We start from the raw sequence: 22,546 nt of genomic DNA, 5'->3' as shown, positions 1-22,546 counted from the left end.
GCATTTCTCATTGGCTGAGCTGTGGCATTTCTCATTGACTGAGCTACAGCATTTCTCATTGGCTGAGCTGCATCATTTCTCATTGGCTGAGCTGTGGCGTTTCTCATTGGCTGAGCTACGGCATTCCTCATTGGCTGAGCTGTGGCGTTTCTCATTGGCTGAGCTACAGCATTCCTCATTGGCTGAGCTGTGGCGTTTCTCATTGGCTGAGCTACAGCATTTCTCATTGGCTGAGCTGTGGCGTTTCTCATTGGCTGAGCTGCGATGTTTCTCATTGGCTGAGCTGTTCCGGGGTAGGGAGAGAAATCTTCCTTTGGTAGCAAAGTAGTTTTACTTCCTCTGGAAGATGCAAGGAGTGCTTCTCTTCCTGTTTGGTGTAATTGATGATGTGTGGTAGGGTGTGACAGCTCCCCTTACAGGGCGTCTAATTCCAATTTAGTTAGGGTTTGTGTTATTAATTTCACAACTCCAATCTTTGCCTGTCTTCACATGGCTTTCTCCCCTTTCTGTTTCAAATCTCTCTTCCTCTTCTAAAGACACTTGTCATTAGATTTAGGGTCCTCCTTAATCCAAGATGATCTCATCTTGAGGTCCTTACCTCAATTACATCTGCAAAGACCCTTTTTCCAAATAAAGTCACATTCTCAGATTCTGGTGGGTAAATCCTTTTTTTTTTTTTTTTTTTTTTTGAGTGGGGAGGGCATTCAACCCATCACAGGGGTAAGAGAGGATGCCCAGGGAAAACTCCTGGGTTGTCAGGAGGGGATGCTTGAGCCTGGTTTTCAGGGATGAGTCTGAACTTGTAGAGGGAGTTTAAAAGGGAGTAGAAACTCTGACACACTGAAAAAAAGTGATTGTGACCTTTGGATGCTGCAAATGTGTTGGCCAAGAAAGGTCTTGTTTTCTAGTTCACGGCAGCTTTGTCTCTCCCATGAGGCTCTCAGATTCTCAAGGCCTTGACTCTGATATGGGTCTTCTGAGTCTTTCCGTGTCATCCTCACCAAGACTGGGACAAGCTGGGAGGAGGACCTGTGACAGGCACATGTGGAACATCTTGGAGCTGAGAGGGATGTAGAGGCCATCTTCCTTCTACTCCTGTCTCCAAAAGCATCTTTACTGCCTTGGCACATCCTCCTGGCAGCCCTGAGAACGAGGCAGGGCAACCAGTATTATCATTCCCATTTTGCAGATTGCCCAACCGAGGCCCAGAGACGGGAAGCAGCTTGCTCACAGGATACAGCAGGTCTTCTTCACCCCCACCAACTCCTCCCCAGAGCTCCCCCCCCCCCGGAGACCTATGGGAACTCTCCCAAGGAAAGGACTGTGGAGACCAGCCTGGGGAGTCTGTTCCAGGAACCTCAGAGCAGACCAGCTCTAGGCCCCAGTGCTAAATGGGTGTGAGTTCAGGGTCACAGGAAGAATCTGGGAGCCAAGCCAGGACAGCTTAGCTGCTCCCTGGGCTCTCTGGGGAGCTGAGGGGGGAAAAGGGGGAAAAGCTGGCCACAGGCTCGCCTGCCCGTCTGGGCTGTGCTGGATGATGTCATTTTTGGCAAGTGATCCCCATATGTTCCCCAGACCTCAGCCAGGTTGTCCTCAAACAGGAAGGTGGATTCCTTGAGAGGCTAGGAAAAGAAGATCAATGAGGAGGTGTCCCTGGAGGGTGGAGCTGGGGACCCTGGGGCGTCAGGAAGGGTGTGAACAGACGTGGAAAGATGTGCTCCACTTTCTGGAAAGCAGGGTGGTTGAGAGCAGGGCTCGGAGTTAGAGCAGGCTGGATGCGCGTTGGCCATTAGCTGACCGGGTGACGTTAACCTCACGTCCTCATCTTTATGGTGGGAGTAACAGCAGTACCACTCCTGGGGGGGTGGGGTGGGGACGTGTGAGCCAACACAATTAAAGCACTCAGTGTAGGGTGTGGGCACCAATCAATTGTTATTTATTATAAAGAACTAAAACCAATATAAAGTGTTTAAGGAAATCCCAGCGTTTGGCATAGGCTGAGTGCTCAAATAAACGTTAGCTATGTGTATACGCATTCTGAGGGAGGGGTTTTACCCCCAGTAGAGAGATGAGGAAACTGGGAGTTAAAGAAGCAAAATTCTTGCCTGTGTCGCCCTTGACCTGCCCTTGAACCCAGAACTGGGGAGACAAGTGGGCAGGATGCACTGGTCCTCTGGCCTTCTTGGTCCCTCCTAACTTCCCAGGCAAAGGCCATTGTAGGAAGGAAGCCTGAGAAATAATAGTAATAACAGCAGCAACAGTAATAATAACAATAATGGCATAACGCTTACCCTGTATCAGGTCCCATTCGAAGTACATGTGACACTTAATCCTCACTGCCCTTCCATGAGTTTGAAACTTATGATCACGCCCATTTTACAGATAAAACAGCTGAAGGGCAGAGAGGATAACTGACTTGTCCAAGGTCACAGGGAGTTCATGCAGACCCAGGATTTGGATGCTGGCAGCCTAGCTGGGCCCGAATATGCCCGTAACTCCTCTGCTGGACTGGGGACGGAGAGGGGCTCAGGACAGGAGAGATGTGTGTCAGGACAGGGTGGAGGCCGAGGGCAAACCTGTGATGGGGGCCCCTCCAGGGAGATCCCAGGGGGTGGGGTGAGGGGAACACACCAACAATGATTCGCTCAATTCCTGGTGGGATGACGGGGGAAGGGTGGACAGACAGACATGCCCAGAGGATGTCAGTGCCACCCTATGCTGGCCCAGCCTGGCCCCGCTCAAAGATGAAAGGCCATGGCCTTTGACTCCGAGCTGCTCCCAGCCCAGCAGGAGAGCCAGACATGATGTCATCTGTGTCTGTCGCGTCTCTGCAGACACCACATGCAGACTGTTGGGTCCTGAGACCCTGTTGTCCTCCTGGGGTTGACACACACTCCTGCTGCCCTTGAAGGGGCAGGCTGAGGAGTGGGGAGATGGCTTGGCATGCCTTCCTTCCCTCCATCATCTTAACTCCTAGCTGTCCTTTAAAACTCAGCTCAGAGCACGCCTGCCCTGGGAAGCCTCTGATGCCCAGGCTGGGGAACTCCCCTCCTTGGGGCTCCTGGGGGCATCCTGGCTTGGCCTCCCTACCTCTGTCTTGTGCCTCGTGACTGATGGTAAGCGTCTGTGGGAAGGGACCCTAGAGAAGCCATTTCCTTGTCCCTGGGGCCTGCCCAGCCCAGCACAGGGCAGGTGGACATGGTCGTTTCTTCCTCAAGGATGCACTAGGCGGCGGTCATGAGCTCATGATTTCCGGGGCAGTGTGGAGTGCTGCCGGCCTGGTTCAGATCCCCGCTCTCCCACCTCCTGCCTTGGAGCCTCAGACAAGGGTTTTCAGCTCCCTCAGCCTCACTGTGGCCTCTCGTGGGGTTGAAGTGAGACCATCCGTGTGAAATGCTCAGCACAGTCGCTGGCACACGCCATTATCCCGATCACCAGTCCCACTTCCCCGCATCCTGGTGGTGGGGGTGGCTGCAGGGTCCCCACCTTCTCTCTGCATCCCAGTGCTAAAGGCAGCCCTCGGGGACCCCTCATTGGGCACCTCTGGAACACCTCCCAGCCTTCAGAATGAGACAACGCCCAAGCTTAAATTCTGAGTCCCTTGGGCCCAGAGTCCTCAATGGAATTTTTGAAGTGGCTTTTATTTAATAAAAGCCAAAGATGATTTTTATGCAGTAAAATATAACCTCAAGCCCCTCAAGGACCAGTAATGCGTTTCTATGGAGGGAGGTGGGAGTTTTTTATAATGAAGCATCGATTGGCAGTCTCGCGGGGCCGAAAAACCTGGTGAGGATGGGAGAGCTGGGCTGGTGGAGAGTGCGTGGGCTCTGGGGTGTCAGAACCCTGGGTTCGAGTTGCAATTCTGCACCCCCGGGCCATCGTGCCATCACTAATATTTGTTGAGGGTTTGCTGTGTGGTAGCACGGAGCCATGTGCTCCACGTCCCCGATGCCTGTAGTTTCTACGTCCGCTCTGGGAGGGAGCACGCATTCCCATTTTACTGACGAGGAGACTGAGGTTCAGAGAGGACCAGTTGCACTTTCAAAGCCAAACAGCTGGGAGGTGGCTAAGGTTGGGTTTGAACCATGCATGTGACCACTGCGTCCAAGACCTTCCAAACTCTCAAACTCCTCAGAGTCTCGGTTTGTTCTTCTGTAAATTGGAAAAATAACCAACAAAGTTATTATGGGGGTTGTATGAAGTACCTGTGGAGCGGTCTGGCGCACAGTGGGTGCTCAGTGAATGTACTCATGTCCGTCTCCCCTGTGACAGCAGGGCCTGGTCCACTTCGTGGTATCCACGGGGCCCAGAGAGCGCCCAGCGAGGATGACGCTTTTCTCTCTGGGCCTCAGTTCCCACGGCTCCAAAGCAAGAGTAACAACACGTGCCTGGAGTGGCGTTCTCTGGGTCCTGCCCTGGCAGTGGGTTTCCTTGAGCATCCGCACTGTCTCCTGCACCCACCCCTGACGGGTTCTCATCTCTGGCTGTGCTGGGGGGGAGGTGGGGGTTGGGATGAAGGGTCCAGCGGTTGCTCTGGGTTCAAGGGGCTCCCACCACTTCCCAGCTGAGGAGCCTTGGGCACGTCCCTCAGCCTCTCCCAGCCTCTGCCTCCTCCCCGGCAAAGCTGGAGTAAGGACCGTAGATCCTGTCTCTGGCTGTGAGTCCACCCAAGCCTCTGCCTCCTAGACCTGGCTCTAACTGCTGCCTCCTGGTTCTCCCCTGCAGGTGTTTCCAGCTGTGCACGGGGGCTGATTGGCGAGGGACCCACGTTCGAGAACCTTGGATGCCCTAACAGCCTGTGGTGAGGGACTCTTGTGGTCTGAACTCGTGTCTACAGGGGCCACCAGTGGGGGACCACTGACAAGGGTGGGGGGCACTGGAGAATGTCATCACAGCTGTCCCCTGGGTTTTAGAAACATAGTTGGAACTGAGTCCACAGCACCATGCATCGCTCCTTCGTTGCACTGAGCATCATTGCGATTTTTCCATGATTTTAGGAATTCTTTAATGAATGCTCATCTCCCCCACTAGCCTATTATGAGAAGGGGAGGGTCCTAGACAGGCAGCAAAAGATGGTTATGAAGAGGAGAGACTCTGCAGCTGGGGTTTGACTTCTCAGCTCTATGACCTTGGGCAAGTGACGTAAGCTCTCTGTGCCTCAGTTTCTTCATCTGAAAAATGGGGTTCATAACCTAGCTACCCCAGTGAGTTATTGCCAGGAAGAGTTCCTATGTGTCAAGCCTTTAGAATAGTACCTGGTGTACACGAGGTGCTGGAGAGGGGTTTGCTATATAAATGAAATGGCAAAGCAGGAAGTGGGTAAGCCACCAAATGGGCTTTGCTCAGAGCCAGGGAGGACGTTGTTGGTCTTGCTGGTGTTGGGCAAACTCTGAGAGACAGTTCCTATCAAGGGTCCCCTAACGACCCCTGTCTCCCCTCACAGAGGATGGAGAACGAGGATTACAACTTCTCCCTCACCTACGATGACGACTACCTCGATGATTTGGAGCCCATCGTGGTTTTGGAGGAGTTCTCTCCACTGGAAGGCAGGGTGGCCAGGATCTTTCTGGTGGTGGTCTACAGCATCGTCTGTTTCCTCGGCATCCTGGGCAACGGCTTGGTGATCGTCATTGCCACCTTCAAGATGAAGAAGACCGTGAACACCGTCTGGTTCCTCAACCTGGCCGTGGCGGATTTCTTGTTCAACGTCTTCCTCCCGATCCACATCATCTACGCCGCCATGGACTACCACTGGGTTTTTGGGACGGCCATGTGCAAGATCAGCAACTTCCTGCTCATCCACAACATGTACACCAGCGTCTTCCTGCTCACCGTCATCAGCTTCGACCGCTGCATCTCTGTGCTCCTCCCCGTCTGGTCCCAGAACCACCGCAGCATCCGGCTGGCGTACACGGCCTGCGTGGTGATCTGGATCCTGGCTTTCTTCTTGAGTTCCCCATCCCTCGTCTTCCGGGACACAGCCCACCAGCACGGGAAAATATCCTGCTTCAACAACTTCAGCCTGTCAGCGGCCAGCTCTTCCCGGTTGCCCACTCACCACCCACTGAACCCTGTGGGGTTCAACCGGCACATGGTGGTGACCATCACTCGCTTCCTCTGTGGCTTTCTGGTCCCGGTCCTCATCATCACAGCCTGCTACTTCACCATCGTCTGCAAGCTGCGGCGCAACCGCCTGGCCAAGACCAAGAAGCCCTTCAAGATCATCGTGACTATCATCATCACTTTCTTCCTCTGCTGGTGCCCTTACCACACGCTCTACCTCCTGGAGCTCCACCACGCCGCCGTGCCTGGCTCCGTCTTCAGCCTGGGGTTGCCCCTGGCCACTGCCATCGCCATAGCCAACAGCTGCATGAACCCCATTCTGTATGTCTTCATGGGTCAGGACTTCAAGAAGTTCAAGGTGGCTGTCTTCTCCCGCCTGGTCAATGCTCTGAGCGAGGACACAGGCCACTCCTCCTTTCACAGTCACAGGAGCTTTACCAAGATGTCCTCGATAAACGAGAGGTCCTCCGTGAATGAGAGGGAGACCAACATGCTTTGAGCCTCACTTGGGAAACCTCCAATGGACGCTCCCATCCTTGGAGGCCCCGGCCCAAAGCTATGCCTTCTCAGGACCACGCAGGACCCTCTTCAGCACCTAGCAGTGTCCACTGTATTTTGCTTGGAGGCGAATGGTGTTTTGAGCTGGGACTGCAGCGCTTGGAATCCCCTTCTTCCAGTGGCTTGGTGGACAGAGCGTGCCACATGGCTCAGCCTCGGCCGAGCATCCCATACTTCTTGGGAGACCAGCTTTGACTGATGCAAAGTAAAAAAGGGAGCATTCCCAGAAGCACTGCCATGAACTGGGATTGGCAAAGATAGCAGGATTAAGCTCTCTACTGTGTGCTTTCCAGGAATGACACAGATACTCTCCAAGGTCCACTCATGGTGCAGCCGAGGAGGTCAGAGCAAACCCAGTGTGATGTAGATCGCACCTCTCCCTGTGTACCTATCTCAATAGCCAGGTATCCTGCCACCCAAGCCACTCCTCTGGGTTAGGGCGTGTGGACTGCACAGATTACCTGGGACAGGAAGGTGACCTGTGAGGCCGTGACCTCCGAGGACCACGGGTTTAGCTTTCAGAGGAGCTCAGAAGGCAGAAAACACATCCTAAGGGGCCGTGTGGGCTCTTTGTGAGGACGAGACAAGCCGGGCTGCATGAGGACTTGGGGTCTAGAGGAAGGAATGGAGAAAGAGAAGGAAAGACCATTTGAGGGTGCAGCGTGAAGCAGTGCACCCCGGAGCACGGTGCTTCGGCCGGAGCTGCTTGGGGGGGTAGAGGGGGCCCAGCCCCTTGCCCCAGGCCCTGCTCTCACTTTGCATTTGTTACTTGGGGGCTGGGTCATGGCGGGCACCTTCACGAGCAGCCCCCGCTCCATCACAGGGACTCCTCCCTCCTCCCCATTCCACTGGCTCTGGCTGAAGTGCTCAGAATAAAACACTCCAGCCTTGCTGAAGATGAGCCCCAAATCAGCTTCAGGGAGCCACCTGAGAGCACCTCAAGGGCTGGAGAATGTCTGAGTGCTCAGTCACTGAACTTGAAGCAGAATCTGGAGCCTGACCCCTCGAACTGTGCTCCTGAGATGCTGGCTGTGGGGTGCCACAGGCACAGAGCCCCCCCCACCCCATGTGCACCCATGTCCCTTTTCTCATCCAGGACAGACACCTTCTTGTGCTACAGAGCGTCATTGTCCCCTTTACCAACAACGAAGCTGAGGCTCAGAGGAGGGAAGTAACTTGCCCAACGTCACACAGCTAGCCAGAGGCAGACTTAAGATCTGAACCCATCTCTGTCTGGCCCCAGAAACTCTCTTCTTTTATGGAGACTGTATCTATTGAGAATGTTCTGGGCTGTAACAATAGCCTACATTATTTAGAACTTCCTATATTAAGCACATTACATGTGTTATCTCATTTATTCCTCACAGCAACCCTGAGTTAGGTACAATTATGACTTCCTTTTTACATGGGAGGTATCTGGGGCTCAGAGAGATTAAGTAACTTGCCTGAGGGTGCCCAGCTGGTCTCTGCAAGAGCCTGGATTTGAAGCTAGGCCTGTCTGGCTCAAATAAAGCTGCGGACTTGGGGTTTTTCAAGAGGCTTGGGGTTTTGACCATAAATATTGATTCCTCAGCAGATTAACGTCAACATCTTAACGGCCTTTAAGTCAGTTTTGTAAATAGTTTTCAAAAATGTCCCAATGTAGCAAAGAAAGTGCACTTGGCCTCCTGCTCCCTTGACACCCATCCCCATGCACTCGCCACGGCTCTCATCTGCTGTACCCTCTGAGATTGCCAGGGAAGGCAGTGGGGAGAGAGGCGTGGCAGGAAGCAGCCCCCTGTGGGCCCCCGGCCCTTTGGCCACCAAGTGTACACATTCTGTTCTCTTCCAGTCCCTTCGCTGTGAAGCCAGCTCTCCAACAAGACGCAGTGAACAGATGTCATGTCTACACAGCGCCAGGCAGGGTCCCGAGGCCACGGGCTGTTTGGAATCACACCTCATTAAGAAACAAACTGTTCCTTCCTTCTTGGGGTCGTTGTGCTGGTGGCAAGGCAGCTCTGAGTTGGCCCCAAGGGGGGGCCTCCAGTTGCTTTAAGAAATCTGAACTCGGACAGTTTGCGAGCAAAAGGGGGGCTGTAAATCTCGCCCAGGGCCCCCCGTCATCCTCCTCCCAACTTCACAGGGGAAACAACGAAGGCACAAGAGGGCTTGTCCAGGTCCCAGACAGTCAACAGTCCTCATTCCCTGGGCCCCCTGCCCCCCGGGAGGGTGCTGTTTCCTTGGACTCAGTTCCTCCCTCCTTCCGGGCGGTGTGCAGGCCGGGCCAGGCTGGGGGAGCCAGGAATCATTTTGTCATCGGAAAAGCTGATGAACAGGAGCAAGATTTGAACCGGCTGTCTCCCTCCTCAGGGTCAGGCTCCCTCTCTGGCTGCCCGCCCCCGTCTTCCTGTTCTGACTGTAGCATCAGTCGCAGCTGTGACCTCCCCTGCCATCCTGTCCACACGGCCTCTCATGAGGGTCTCCACAGGCCACACGGACCGAGTCCCCACGTGTTCCCCTGCGTTGCTCTATGGCAGCCGACGCTCTTTGTGACCGCCAGCCCTCCCTGCGGGGCCAGGACCCGGCCAGCCCGTGGGATCTTAGTGCTGCCCCTGGGTGGGGCCGGTGGGCCGAGGGTGCAAGGGGAGGTGGGCAAAAGGACAGGAAGAGGAGACCCTGCTGCCTGAGCTCCCAGCTACTTCAGCCCTTGAGAGAAGGGAGAGAGAGGAAGAGAAGGAGGAGGAAGAGGAGGGGGAGAGGGACTCAGAAGGGGAGACCCAGGCACCGGCCGAGGGAGAAGTTTGGCTTAAGCCTGACCCCAGACTCAGCTCTGGAAGGCTTAGGGGCCAGGATGGGTGGGAGAAGCCGGAGGCTGACAGTGGGAGCCACAAGGGCCCTTCAGACTCTCCCAGGCCTTTCCCCTCTTACATCTCGGGGAACTGAGGTTTCCAGGGCTGCCCTTCGAGAAATCTGCTCCAGGAGGTGGTGGTGGCTTGGACGGAAGTGGTCAGTGGTTCCCTGGCTCCCGCCACTGGTCTGCTTCCCCCGTCCAGCCCTAACATGCTCTGGCAGGAGCCGGGGTGCCCCGGGCTTGTGGTTGCCAAACCCTGGGTTTGGAAAATTGTTGCTGGCAGCGATATCCAGGACCAGAAGGAACCAGGAAGACACTTGTCCTACTGTGAAATGATTCAGTAGGGGACTTGACTGCTTCCTCCCTTTGAGGACAAACTGTCTCTTAAATAAAAGAGACTGAAGCTAGTGTGGGGCTCAGTGCTGGAGGTTCCTGCCACAAACTCTCCTGAAACATCCACCTCACGGAACAGCAGCAGAGGCTCAGAGCGGGGAAGGGACCTGTCCAAAGTCACACAGCCATGTTGTGAGACAGCGGGAGAAACTCTGAGATTCTCAACCTACCAGTCCCCCAATCTTGGACTTCCAGGAATCTATATTTTGAAAAATTTTCCTCCACTTATTTCATTTTCCTAGCGGCCAAGGATAGGAGACAGGTAGTGACTTACCCCAGATAACACAGCAAGTCATGAGAGATGGGAGACTGCAACCCAGGGCTCCTTACTCCAAAGTCCATGCTCTTGGACACCACATCAGCCACCTGAGGAGAATTGTTTCCATCCACACGTTCATCCCTCCATCCTTTCCCCACCACTTATTCACCCTAACACCCGCCCATCCATCCAAACATCCATCCATGCATTTACCCCCAACATCCTTTACCCATCCACCCACTCATTCACCCCAACATCCATCCACCCACCCACCCATCCATCCACTTATCTATTCACACATCCATGCAGCTACCCGTCTATCCACCCATCATCCATTTACATAACCATCTCTATATCTACTTATTCATGCATTCCTTAAACATTTATTTAATACCTACTCTTTGCCAGGCCCCGTGGAAGGCACTGGGAATGCAGGGGTGACCAGAATATTCAGTCTCTGTCCTCATGAGTTCATCCATTGGCTAGTAGGAGAGACAGCCAATAATTTTAAAAAACACCCCCCAACGGGATAACAACTGCAGGAAGTGCTGCACGCATATCACAGAGAGATCTGAGCCTGTCCAGAGGCCAAGGAACCTGCCTCGGGTGGGAGACGCTTGAGATGCGAAGGATGGGTAGGCCTGGATTCGGTGGGGATGGGACGTGCGGGAGAGGGTGCTCCAGGTGGAGAGAACAGCATGGGCAGCAGTGTTGGTGTAGGAGGGAGCAGAGTGATTGCAAGGGTCAGAGAGGGCACGGGGGCTGCTGCAGAGTGAGGGGAATGAGCAGGGACCAAGAGGGTGGAGAGGAGGCCGGGCCAGACCATGGGAGGGCCTTCGCCTGAGATGAAGGGGAAGCCACATGCATTCGAGGGAGCGATGTGCTCAGACCTATATGTTGAAACAGGCCTGGGGCTGCTCTGGAGAGGAGAGGCCGAGGGGGCTGAGGGGGATGCTGGGAGGCTGCTGCAGCCTCCAGATGGGAGCCTGGGCTGGCAGAGCGAAGGCAGAGCTTGAGAGAAGTGGACTTTTTGGGGGATGTTTAAAGGCTGCCCAAGCTCTCTCAGGGGAGCGGTTAGTGGGAAACCAGCCCAGGGCCCATTGCGACTGCACAGAGGCCTCGGCGTGTTGCTTTATGGACGGAAATTAATTGTAAATATTATTCAAATTTGCCTCCCCATGCACAATTACATTTCTCAGGGGAGCCCTCTGAGCACATAATAAAGCCCCATAAATAATGCATATATTAACCTAAGAGGAGCGGAGGCCCAGTGATGCTGCCGTTGCGGGTGGGGGCTGTGGGGAATTTATGCACACGAGACTCCAAGTGCTTGCACTTGGGGTTCAACTTTGGAGGTCACCGAGTTCTGTCCTGGAGGATCTTCCAGAAGTCTCTGCCCCCCGTATCCCCCTGGGCATGTCAGCTAGCCACTGCTCTAGAGGCCTGGTCCAATGGCAGGTGGGGGCCAGGAGACAGCTGGTGAAGGCAGGGAGAAGCACGGGTCCATGAAACACTTCCCTGTGTGCTCAGAGCTTCAACAACAGCAACAACAATAATAGTAGGTAATCTTAACTGAGCGTGTCCAAGGTTTGGGCACCCTCCAAGCACTTTAGTTTCACTATCTCATTGAGTCCTTACAACAGCCTTTGTGGTAGGGGAGTTAGTATCTCCACGTCCAGATGAGGAAATTGAGGTTCAGAGAGGTGAAGCAACTTGCCCAGCGTCACACAGCTAGTCAATAACAGAGCCAGGATTTAAACCCCCGGTCTCTCTGACTCTAAAGCAACTTGCAAATATAACACATCCTTGATGAGGCTCGTTCCTGGGGAGCCAAGAGCAAGCTTGTGCTCTCTCTCCAGTGTCAGATTTCGAGGAGGTGGGGGTAGGGGGATCTGAGAGTATTGCTTTTTCCTTCGGAGGGAGGAAATGGTGTCTGGATGGGCTTGTCACTTCCTCCCGGCCCCAGGAATCTGAGGATTGTTGAGTGTGGAAGAGACTCTCCTTCATGAAGTTCGTCCCTCCTATCCCCCCATTTTACAGATGGGGAAACTGAGGCTTCTTTGCAAATAGGGTTGGGATCTCCTACCTCACAGACTGCAGTGAGCTGTGTGCAAAAACACTCATCTGAGTCACTTTTAAAGCACCGTCATGCTAGAGACCTGGGCATTCACGCAGCTGCCCTCATCACTTTTCAGTTTGTTGACAAGGGCTTTGGTACTGGTCTGCCCTGAAGGACCCCTGCCCGGGAGCTGGGAGTCACTGGTGAGTTTCCAGCAGAATCCGGGCTGAAGGGGAGGCAGGAGATTTTGGAAAAACCTGCTATAGGGTAGAGGTGTGCTGTATTTGGGGCGTAAACTTTATCCTTCCAAATTGTCCTGGTTATGAGGAAGGGGTGCTCTCTGTCTTGATGTAGGTGGTGGTTACATAGCTGACTTTATGTGTAAAAACTCATTTATTTGCGCATATAAGATTCCTGCACTTTACTACAGTAAGTTATGCCTCAATAAAAGTATTTTTAAAAATAAAATAACTAATGGTGTCTGCAGGAATGACTTCCCGCTTCCTTTGGCACTCTGGACAGAACCAGGTCTGCGGGCTTCTCTCTGATTCAAAAGAGAAACTCAGAGGGAGGTGGTCCTGGCAGGATCCATCCAGAGAGGCAGCATCTGAGGACAGACTGAGCCCTCCCAGGGGTCACCCCGGCTGTGCCCCTGACTCAAAGGGCCTTTGATGGTTAAGACATAGGATCACCAGGGCTCAGGAGTCAGACTCCTTGGGCCTGAGTCCCAGGCCCCCTATTTACATCAGCTGGGGTTAGGGCTACGGTTAAAGCTCTATGACCTCGGGTGAGCTACTCAACGTCTCTAAAGCCTCAGTTTCTCATCTGTAAAATGGGTAGCATGAGAACTTGCCGCTCACAGGGCTGCTGTGAGGATTAAATGAGATGCCGCACGTAAGCGTTTAGCAGGTGCACATCTTTCATCTGGATGTACCTCAGCCTCCTCGCTGGTCTCCCCACTTCCAGCCTTGCCCGCCACAGCCCGCTCTCCACAAAGCAGCCAGAGCGAGCTTCCGTCCCAGCGTGGAGTGATCCGGTCCCCTTCCTGTGTCTTACAAAGCCCTGTAGGCTCGGCATCGTTTCCTCCTCATCTCGTGCTGCTCTCCAGCCAGAGGAGCCTTCCTGCCTCTCAAAAACAAGGTAAAGCAAACCAGATAGACAGCACCGTACATCCAAGATTGTTCCACCTCAGGCCTTCGCATGTGCTGTTCCTTCTGTTCCGGGACCACTGACCGGTTCCTCCACTGAGCTGTGAGGTCTCAGCTCAAATGTCACCTCTTCAGAGAGACCCTTCTCGACCCCTCCCCCCACTGAAAGGAGCCCCAGCCCCAGTCACTGTCTACCAGATCCCCGTTTTATTGTCATGATAGTACGTCCTGCTGTCTCATAACTTCTTTATTCATGTGTGGCTGCTCTAAGTCTGTCCCCCGACTAGGCAGTGGGCTCCATCAGGGCAGGGACTGTGTCTGTCTTGCTCACTTGTGTATCCCCAGCACCCGCAGCACTGCTTAGCCCAGAAAAAGTGCACTCAACTTTTTGTTGAACAAATGAAGAAGTAACCATAAGCTGACGCTATTTTTATCATCATTGTCATTGTCGAGTTTCATGGTTATTGTTACAATACACCACTCCCAGAGTATTTTCACATTTTTTTCCCTATCTTGATGAGATCTGGGTGGGGGGTGGGCATGGGATATGCCCTATTTCACAGACGTGGAAACTGAGGCCTCAGGCCGCTTAGTCCAGAAGTGGAGAAGTGGGGTTCTTTCCCTTACACCCTGAGGAGCAGCCACAAACGAGGCAGGTTTCCATGAAACGCTTCTGCCTCCCCTGGCCTTTTCCTTTCCCCTTTGTCTGATTCACTGCAGCCTGAACATAAAGGAACCAGATGCCTCCCTCCCCCGCCTCCCCCTCCTCCATTGTTCTGTGGCTCTTTTCCTGACCAGGACTCTATTAAGGATTTGGCTGGTACAGCCGTGACTGCAAACTTCCTGTGTTTATCCTTCTGCTTAGAAATCGTAGATGGAGCAATCAACCAGGCGCCAGGTCTGCATTGGGCACTGGACGATGCTACGGCAGAAAACACAGCCAGATACCTGTCCTCTGATGCCCAAGTGTTCCTGGAGCCCAGATGCCCAGCTCTGAGAGGTGGACCCCGGAATTATCTTTTCCCTGGTTTCCACCATGCAGATGTTTGGCACCCATAGAACAAACATCTGGATGAGGGAATGAGTTTCTGCTTGGCTCCTGGATGTTGGTGCCGTGGAGCAGAGACACACACAGGGAGGTAGGAGCCCTTAGTCTCGGCTGGTGGCTGCTAATAGCCTCGGAGCCCCTGGTGGATGGTGGGGTTTCTGATGCCCAGGCCACGGCCCAGGTCCCAGCGCTTTGCTGGGAAGGACTGACTCATGACGGAAAGCAGCCAGAGGCAATTCCACATCCATCATCCCATTTCATCCTCATGAGAAGCCTGCAGAGCAAAACCACCTTAACTTTAGAGATGAAGAAGCCGAAGCTCAAAGGGGTCAAGTAGGTTTCCCAGAGCCGCTCAGACATCCATCCATTGACTTTTATTGAACACCTACTGGGTGCCAGCGCTGCGCGAGGATCCGAGGATACGTTGGCAGTTGCCATCCTTGCGTTCGTGAATCATACAATGTGTCAGTACGTAGAAGAGTTGGGATTTGAACCCATGTCTGTAAAGCTTCGTGGCCTCAATACCTTGTTGAGTTCTCCTTGGAGAAGCTACAGTAGAGCTGAACTTCCGCAGCCCGAAACTCAGGCCCTGGGAAGCCGGCAGATCTAACCAACCTGAGCTTTCTGTCCACCAGCCCGGGCTCTGGGTCCCTGCCCCCACCTCCCTTGGGGCAGAAGGAAGAGTTCTTTGCAGGCTTTCAGAGGCGGTCAGCCAGCTCAGGAGGGGGTGGTGGGATGGGCAGTGATCACACACACAGGCTCTGGAATCAGGCATTTGGGCAAATAACTTTCCTTCTCTGAGCCTCGGTTTCCCCATCTGTAAGATTGGAAGTGGAATGGAAATGCTTTGTAGATTTGCATGACAATTTGATAAAATGATCCATGTAAAGAGCTTATCACAACCTTTGGAAAATATGATGTGCTTAAAAAGTTGCTAGCTCTTGCTGTTGTGACATTTGATTCCATTCTTTTCTTTCCTGGAGCTACATGACTGCATTTGCTCTGTGAACTCTGGGGGCTGCGCCTAATCCAGGCCATTGATTCAGGAGGCTGAGCAAATCTGCCTAAATTACGTATTGGGGTTGCACATTGAATGCTTGCTACAATCTGGGTGTGTGACGGAAATGTAATTTCTTAGTCTGTAGCTGATCTGGTCTTCCTTATGACATCTCTCCCAACCTCTCCCACCTCCCCTACCCCTCACTGGCAGAAAACAAAACAAACAACAAAAAATTAAGCTTTACCCATGTTATGGGTTGGCATGTGTCCCCCTCAAATTCATATTTTGACGTCCTAACCCCCAGGACCTCAGAATGTGCCCTGCTTTGGAAAGAGTCTTTACAGAGGTCATCAAGTTAAAATCAGGTCGTGAGGGTGGGTCCTGACCCAACATGACTAATGTCCTCATAAAAATGGGGACAATTGAATGCAGACGCGTACAGATAGAAGACTACATGAAGAGACATGGGGCGGGGGCGGGATAGCCTTCTACAAACCAAGGAGAGAGGCCTCAGAGGAGCCAACCCTGCGGACACCTTGACCTTGGACTTCCAGCCTCCAGGACTGTGAGAGGATACTTTCTGTGGTTTCAGCTCCCCCCCCCCAACCCCCGCCCGTGATACTTTGTTACAGCAGTCCCAGCAAATGAATGTAACAGTTTTAACATTGGTCCAAATGATAGTTTTACAGGCTCCCAGAGGCGAGTCTGCCCTGGAGGAACCCACTCATCCTCTCCGAGGGGCTGCCCTCCTCTGCTTTCCTCCTGGGGTGGTTTCGGGTACGTGGAGGGCGGGGCTTGGTCTGATGGTCTCAAGGGAGCACAGAGGAGTCAGGAGCTCCTGATGGTCCTCTGCCCTTCCGAGTGTAGGGGGATGTCTCCATCCTCCCTGGTCCCAAATGGGCAAGTGGAAAACTGTGGAAAGAGGGTCTCGCTCTGGGCTTGACTGACTAGCTTCCCCTCGGCTCCCCTGAATGTGCCCCCGGGCATCCCCGCTCTGTCCTTCTCTGGGCTTGTCTGGAGGTCACCCTGTCCTGCCCCATGGCTGCCCTGCTGATTTTCACCTGCATCCACGCCACATGAGAACTGAGGGTGCCCGAGAAAGCCAGTGAGTTGGGGCTGTGGCCAAGAAAGCCTTCGCAGTCCTTGGTGCACCTGGAGCAAATGTGTGAGAGGAAAGACTGAGCAAAGCTGGTCCACGCTCCAGAATTCCTCTCCCCTTCTGCTTCTGTAAGTCCTGGTTCCGGAAAGAAGCAGCTCTTCTTCTCCTCTCCCCGTGTTGTATTCTCCTATCATCTGGAGGTAAGCCTCAGAATTGTGGAGGGAGGGCATCTGCTCCTCATCCTGGCAGAATCCAGGAGCTGGGCTTCTGGACGTGGCTTTTGCGCGTTAAAGGAAGAGAATAAAAGAAGTCAGAAAATCCTCCTTCAAGACAATAGCCTGCCTTTAGTTCAGTGGGGCACAGTCCCGTTTCACATGTCAGAGCAGAATAGCACACCGTTCTTCTTATAGAACCAATGCCACTCTCCTCCCACGCACAGGGACACTTGGGGCCAATTGAACAAAGATCATGTATTCAGAACGCTAACAAGAGCCCCCTCATAATTTCCAGGAAAGCCACCTGTTACTATTAGTTCTTGACTCTTTCTGCTGCTCCCAACAGGCTTTAAGTCTTAAAAATTGGAATGAAAGTGTCATAATGATTCACTATTAAGATAATTAACAACTCCTATAATTATTGGCAATTATTCTACGTTTCGCTGATGAGGAATGGAAGCTCAGAGAGGTGCAGTCGCTCGCCCAGGATGACTAGGCTGGGGGGATAATAAGGCGATGGGAGTTAAACACACCTTCATCTGACTTCAAGCTGCCTCTCATTGCGCCGCGAAGATCATTGCCTCATGGCAGCCCAGGAGGGTTTGGCGTTGCTGTACTCAAGCTCCTGTACACAGTCGCACATGATTTTTCTGCTCATTTACGTGGAGTCGCTCACCAGATTCCTGAGAACCTGGAGAGCGGCCAGCAACGGGGTTGGAAAAGCTCCCTGGAAAAGCTCCGTGCTTCGTGCCCTCCCCTGAGGTTCCTAATGTATCTGTAATAGGATTAGCATTGCCTGCAATTCGAGGCGTCTGCTCTCCCTTCCTGAGCTCTGTCTCCTGGGTCTGAGGGTTGCCAGGAATTAGAAACCCATTCTGGGTTTTTGGAGACTATGAGAACAGATGCTTAAGCCGTTCCCCAAATGTTGTGTGTGGAGTGCTGTTTATAGGCAGTTGTTCTGGCTTATGCGGGGCTTTCACCCGCTTGACCTCTCTCCACCCCAGATGCTCAGTGGGACACGGGTGACGAGCCCTTCTTTTAAAGAGGAGGAACCAGGAGCTCAGGGAGGTCAAGGCAGGTACCCAAACAACGCAGCTAGAGAATGGCGATGCCAAGACCCAAGTCCGGGACACGGTGGCTGTGGAGTTCCTGTGCTCAGCACCCAATAGGGTGACCCTGGCCACTGAGTGCCTTCAACACTCTGAGCCTCAGTTTTTTCATCTGCAAAATGGAGATGCAGTGCAGAGTCTGGAGTGACATGCTAGCTTGTATTTGAGCCTCAGCTCTGTCCCAGAGTCTCTGTGTGACCTTGAGGAGGTCACATTCCCTTTCTGGGTCTCAGCCTTCCCTTCTGAAAGATAGGGAGGGGAAGGAAGTGGGTTTTGACAAGGGTGCAGTTATCAGAAGTTGGCGTATAATGAGTACCTACTATGTGCCGGACATTTAGGGTGCACATCACTTCATCGACTCCTCCCCAAACCCTGGCAGGCTGGCACGGTTATGCACATTTTATGGACGTGGACGCTCAGGTTTGTGTGTTTCCAGAGCTAGTTCTTGCCCAGATGGCCTCTAAGGACGCTTTAAGATCTGACACCCCAAGATTCCAGGAAGAGGGTTGAGACAGATCAGGACCCAAATCTGCCTCTGCCACTTTCTGGTCATGTGACATTCTTGACAAGTGGCTTCACCTCCCTGAGCCTCAGTTTCTTCCTCTACAAAATGGATCCAATCATGCCCGCCTCGCGGCGTTACTGAGATAATTATATGATACGCGACAGGTCCACCATCTGGTACATTGCAGACAGTGTCTCTCTCTGCCCGCTTCCTGCCCACGCTCCGGGAATGCTTCGAGAGGAGCCCGGCTTAGTGAGGATGCCAGAAGATCTCTTTTCTCCCCAGCAAAACCCTGCCCCCCTCCTCGCTTCTGTTCTGCTCTACAGCACTCAAGCTCCAGCAGCTGCATTTAATTGGATTTAACGTAATAGTTTTATCGATGCCTTTTGGTTCAGGGGACGAAGAGGCCTCTGGGTAATTTGCATGTTTTTAACAAACCAAATAAAGAGCTGATAAGCATAAACAAGTCCGTTTTAATTGGATTAAGCGGAGGCTCGACTCGGAGACCGCAAACCACAGAGGAGAAAAAAGGGCTCTTAGAAATTTCAGATTTTCTGCTTCCTTGGACCCCAGAGCACCCTGCCCAAGGCACTGGTTTCCTTCTAATAAAGTGGTTGCTGGTGTATTCATGTCCATATCTTATTTCATGCATGAGATGACAGCATCTTTTCCCTCCCTCCTTCCTCTCCTGCTGTGCACCATGTGGCAAGTGGTTCAACCCTCCAGCTTTGGTCTCACACCCACCCGAGTTCAAGTCCTGGGCTGCCTCTTCATGCTTGTTTTGAGCAATTCCTTGCATCCTCTAAGCCTCAGTTTCCTCAGCTGTGGAAGGGATCCTAGCGGTTTCTATCCTGTAGGGTTAGCGTGAGAATTAAGTGCTGGTAATTTTCCTGCCGCTTAATAGCTTTGCCAAAATGGCAGTCACGAATACCATGAGCCAGAGAGAGGGAGCACAGTCTCTACTCTCAGGGGGCTGCCACCTCATGGGGTCCCAGCCAAAGAAAGAGGCGGTGGCCAGCCGGTGTGATACTTGCTAAGTAGAGGGTCACATAACCCAGCCTAGAAGTCCAGGGACCACTTGCCAGAGGAGAAGAGGCTTGAAGAATGAAGAGAAATTAGCCCAAGCTAGTGCCTCCCAAAATTTATGTGTGTGCAAACCCCCAGGGATCTTGTTAAAATGTGGATTCTGATTTCACAGATCTGAGGGGGAGCCTGAGGTTGTGCTTCCAAGTAGCTCCCAGGTGATGCTGATGGGGCTGGTCTGGGGACCACACCTTGGATAACCCAAAGTCAGAGAGTTGATGGAGCCAAGATCTGAGGCCAGCAGCCTCACCCCAAAACCTGCTTTCTTTCTTTCTTTCTTTCTTTTTTTTTTGAGGAAGATTAGCCCTGAACTAACATCTGCCGCCAATCCTCCTCTTTTTGCTGAGGAAGCCTGGCCCTGAGCTAACATCCATGCCCATCTTCCTCTACTTTATACGTGGGATGCCTGCCACAGCATGGCTTGCCAAGTGGTGCCATGTCCGCACCCGGGATCTGAACTGGCGAACACCGCTGCGCCACCGGGATGGCCCCTCAAAGTCTGCTTTCTTCCCTGTGCTCTAACTTCTCATGAGCCCATCAGGAGGATGGGGAGCAGGTATCCTGGGGCGTTTAGCAGAAGAGGTGGGCTAGAGAAGCTTGTAGCCCGGGTGGGAAAGTTTGTTGGCACTTCCTTATTTTTTCCTTAAACTTCCATGGCTATTTTGCATTTGACTCTGTGCTGTATTTGAGCCTTTCATGTATAAAAATAACATTCCCTTCCATGAATATTCCTCTTCTTCTTCTATTCCAGTAAAATTGATGCTGCAGGAAGCAGCGACTTCCCCTACGCTTCCTCCAGCGAGTAGTGGTCATACGCGATTGCTGGGCTGAGCTCTCATTCACAGGCTCTTTCTGAGACTGTGCTGTCTGCTCTGGGCCCCATCTCAACCTGAGGATATTAATTCCTGGAGGCGAGTGTCCCCAGACACAGTGTGGTGGGGCTTTGTTAACACACGGGATCCTTCTGTAGGAAAACCTCTGCAGCGTACCTCTGACTGTATCAGAACGGGGCCTGGGTTCCAGGGCTGGCCTTGCCTCGGAGCAGCTGTGTGACTTAGAAGACATCACCCACCGCTCCAGCCTCGATTCCTCATCTGTGAAGTAGGGCTCGTAATAGCACCCCCTCAAAGTACTGTGATGAGGGCTAAGTGAAAAATGAACACCCAACTCTGAGCAGGTGCCTGCCCATTTTAAGTGCTCACTTAACATATTATTATCACAATTTGAACATAGACCGTGTCCAGGGCATCTTACTAAGGGCTTTACATGTGGTTTTCACGAAAGTGTTTAGCTAGATATTGCATATGATAACTTACACAAAAACGCCCACTTTCTGGCACACAGTTGCCACTCAGCAAATGTTAGTTTTTTCCTCCCTAGGGCTCAGTTTGCTCAGCTGTAACATGGGAGAGTTGAGCTAGTCCAGAGGTTGGCCAACTATAGGCTGTGGACCCGTGTGCAGCCTGTTTTTGCAAATACAGTTTCATTGGCACACAGCCACGCCCATGCGTTTACATACTTTCTGTGGCTGCTTCTGTGCTGTGAAGACTGAGATGAAGCCGTCTCAACAGAGACCTTACGGCCACAAAGCCTAAAATAGCTGCTATCTGATCCTCTACGTGAAATAGTTACTGACGGACTCCAGTGAGATGCAAGCTTTCATTCACTGAAGTAGGGGACACTTCTGGCTGTCTGCCTGTTGCACATTGGGTTTTCAGAGAAGCAGGCTCAAGATTGAGTTTAAAGTGCAGGAAATCATTTTAGGGCCTGCCGTTGGATCACCACTTGTGGAAGGTGGGGAAGGAAGCTGAAAGGAAGAGAGAGAAGAGGATCTGTGGTGCAGACTCAATGACAGCCTCAACTGACCCCATAGAGAGAGAATGGCCCTTTGGGGTTGACTCAAGTTGGACTGAGGTTTCCAACCCTTTAAACCTTATGTCAATCGATTTTTGGATGTGGACTGCCCTGGGGAAGGCAGGACTTTGGGCAAGGTGGCTCTGAAGGGGCTGACAGCTGAGGACAAGGCCCTTGTTGTAAAGGGATCGAAAGAGGTGGCACATCCCAGAGTCCTCAATAGATTCTTGACCTCTTCCTTGCCAACAGAGCTCTGAGTTGGTTGGGCCAGCAACATGACCAGCTCCAAGGGATAAACCCTACTCGATTAAGCCTGTCATACCCCTCCCCTTTCCATTTCTTACATATTTGTTTTTTCAGTTTCTTTCATAGCCCCCGGTGGTCACACGACCTTAGTTCTGGCCAATAGAGTATAAAGAGAAGTCTGTGGGAAAGTAGCAGTGTGGCTCTGAGAAAGATATTCTGCTTTCTAATTAAAAGGGACAGGCTTGAGAGAAGGAAGAGTTGGCTGGCAGCCCCTCTCCACTTGCTTCCTGCCTCAAATGTAGGTATTGATGCCTGGGGCTATGGCAGCTATATTGAGGCGATGAGGCAACACATGTAAGTTCATCAAAAGATGAGCACAATAAGAATGGCAAAAAAACCCAAAACTATCTGGATCCTTGATGTCATTACTGGATCATTGAACTGGGCCTGGAATGGCCCACCTCCAGTCTTCTTGTTAGGTGGGATAAGATCTATTGTTTAAAGTACTGTAAGTAAATATGTATATATATATATATATATATATATATATATATATATGAGATATATATACATATACTGATACATATATAAAGTACTGTGAGTTGGACATCCTTATTGTCCAAAGCATTCCAAACTGATAGGGCAGGTGATTGATTTTTCATATGAAACCCTGCACAAAACTGAAGTATGTGAAACGGAAACCAGTGCTTCTCTAGTTAAAGCAAAGTTGGAGGCTTGGATTCTACCCATCCCCCCTTACTCATCTCCCTCTGGACATTTCCATAGACCTCTGGAACTGAGGAATCCTATTTTCAAGCCCGTGGGATGGGTGGTGCATCAGTTACCTATTGCTATAATAATGCTGTGTAACAACTACAGAATTTCAGTGCGCACAACAATTAGGGTTTGTTGCTCACCCATCTGGGCTGTTAGGTAGGGAGCTTGGCTGATCTTGGCCGGGCTCACGTATATCTGGGGATGGCTGATTGTTGGTTGATCTAGGATGGCCTCAGCTTGGGCAATTGGGGTGACTAAGCTTTGCTCTCATCATCCAGCAGGAGTGGCAGACACGCAAGA

General features: G+C 52.3%; 1 protein-coding gene across 11 annotated transcripts in view; it reads left to right on the top strand.

The window, feature by feature from the left end:
• CMKLR1 (chemerin chemokine-like receptor 1) overlaps positions 1 to 18,953 on the top strand; it is a 58,762-nt gene extending 39,809 nt beyond the window's left edge. For 8 of the 11 annotated variants that reach the window (XM_070516223.1, XM_070516221.1, XM_070516224.1 and 5 more), the window contains 2 exons: positions 4,726 to 4,801; positions 5,444 to 8,156. In XM_070516223.1, the coding sequence (XP_070372324.1) occupies positions 5,447 to 6,562 (1,116 nt within the window). In that variant the 5' untranslated portion in view covers positions 4,726 to 4,801; positions 5,444 to 5,446 and the 3' untranslated portion in view covers positions 6,563 to 8,156. Of the gene's footprint in view, positions 1 to 4,725; positions 4,802 to 5,443; positions 8,157 to 8,452 lie in introns of those variants that run through there. The other 3 variants (XR_011505397.1, XR_011505398.1, XM_070516220.1) reach the window with 3 other exon arrangements.
• Positions 18,954 to 22,546: the final 3,593 nt, after the last annotated feature.

The sequence above is a fragment of the Equus asinus genome, chromosome 8 (assembly GCF_041296235.1).
Source record: "Equus asinus isolate D_3611 breed Donkey chromosome 8, EquAss-T2T_v2, whole genome shotgun sequence".
Taxonomy (NCBI): Eukaryota; Metazoa; Chordata; class Mammalia; order Perissodactyla; family Equidae; genus Equus; species Equus asinus.
This window is presented reverse-complemented; position numbering and strand designations above follow the sequence as displayed.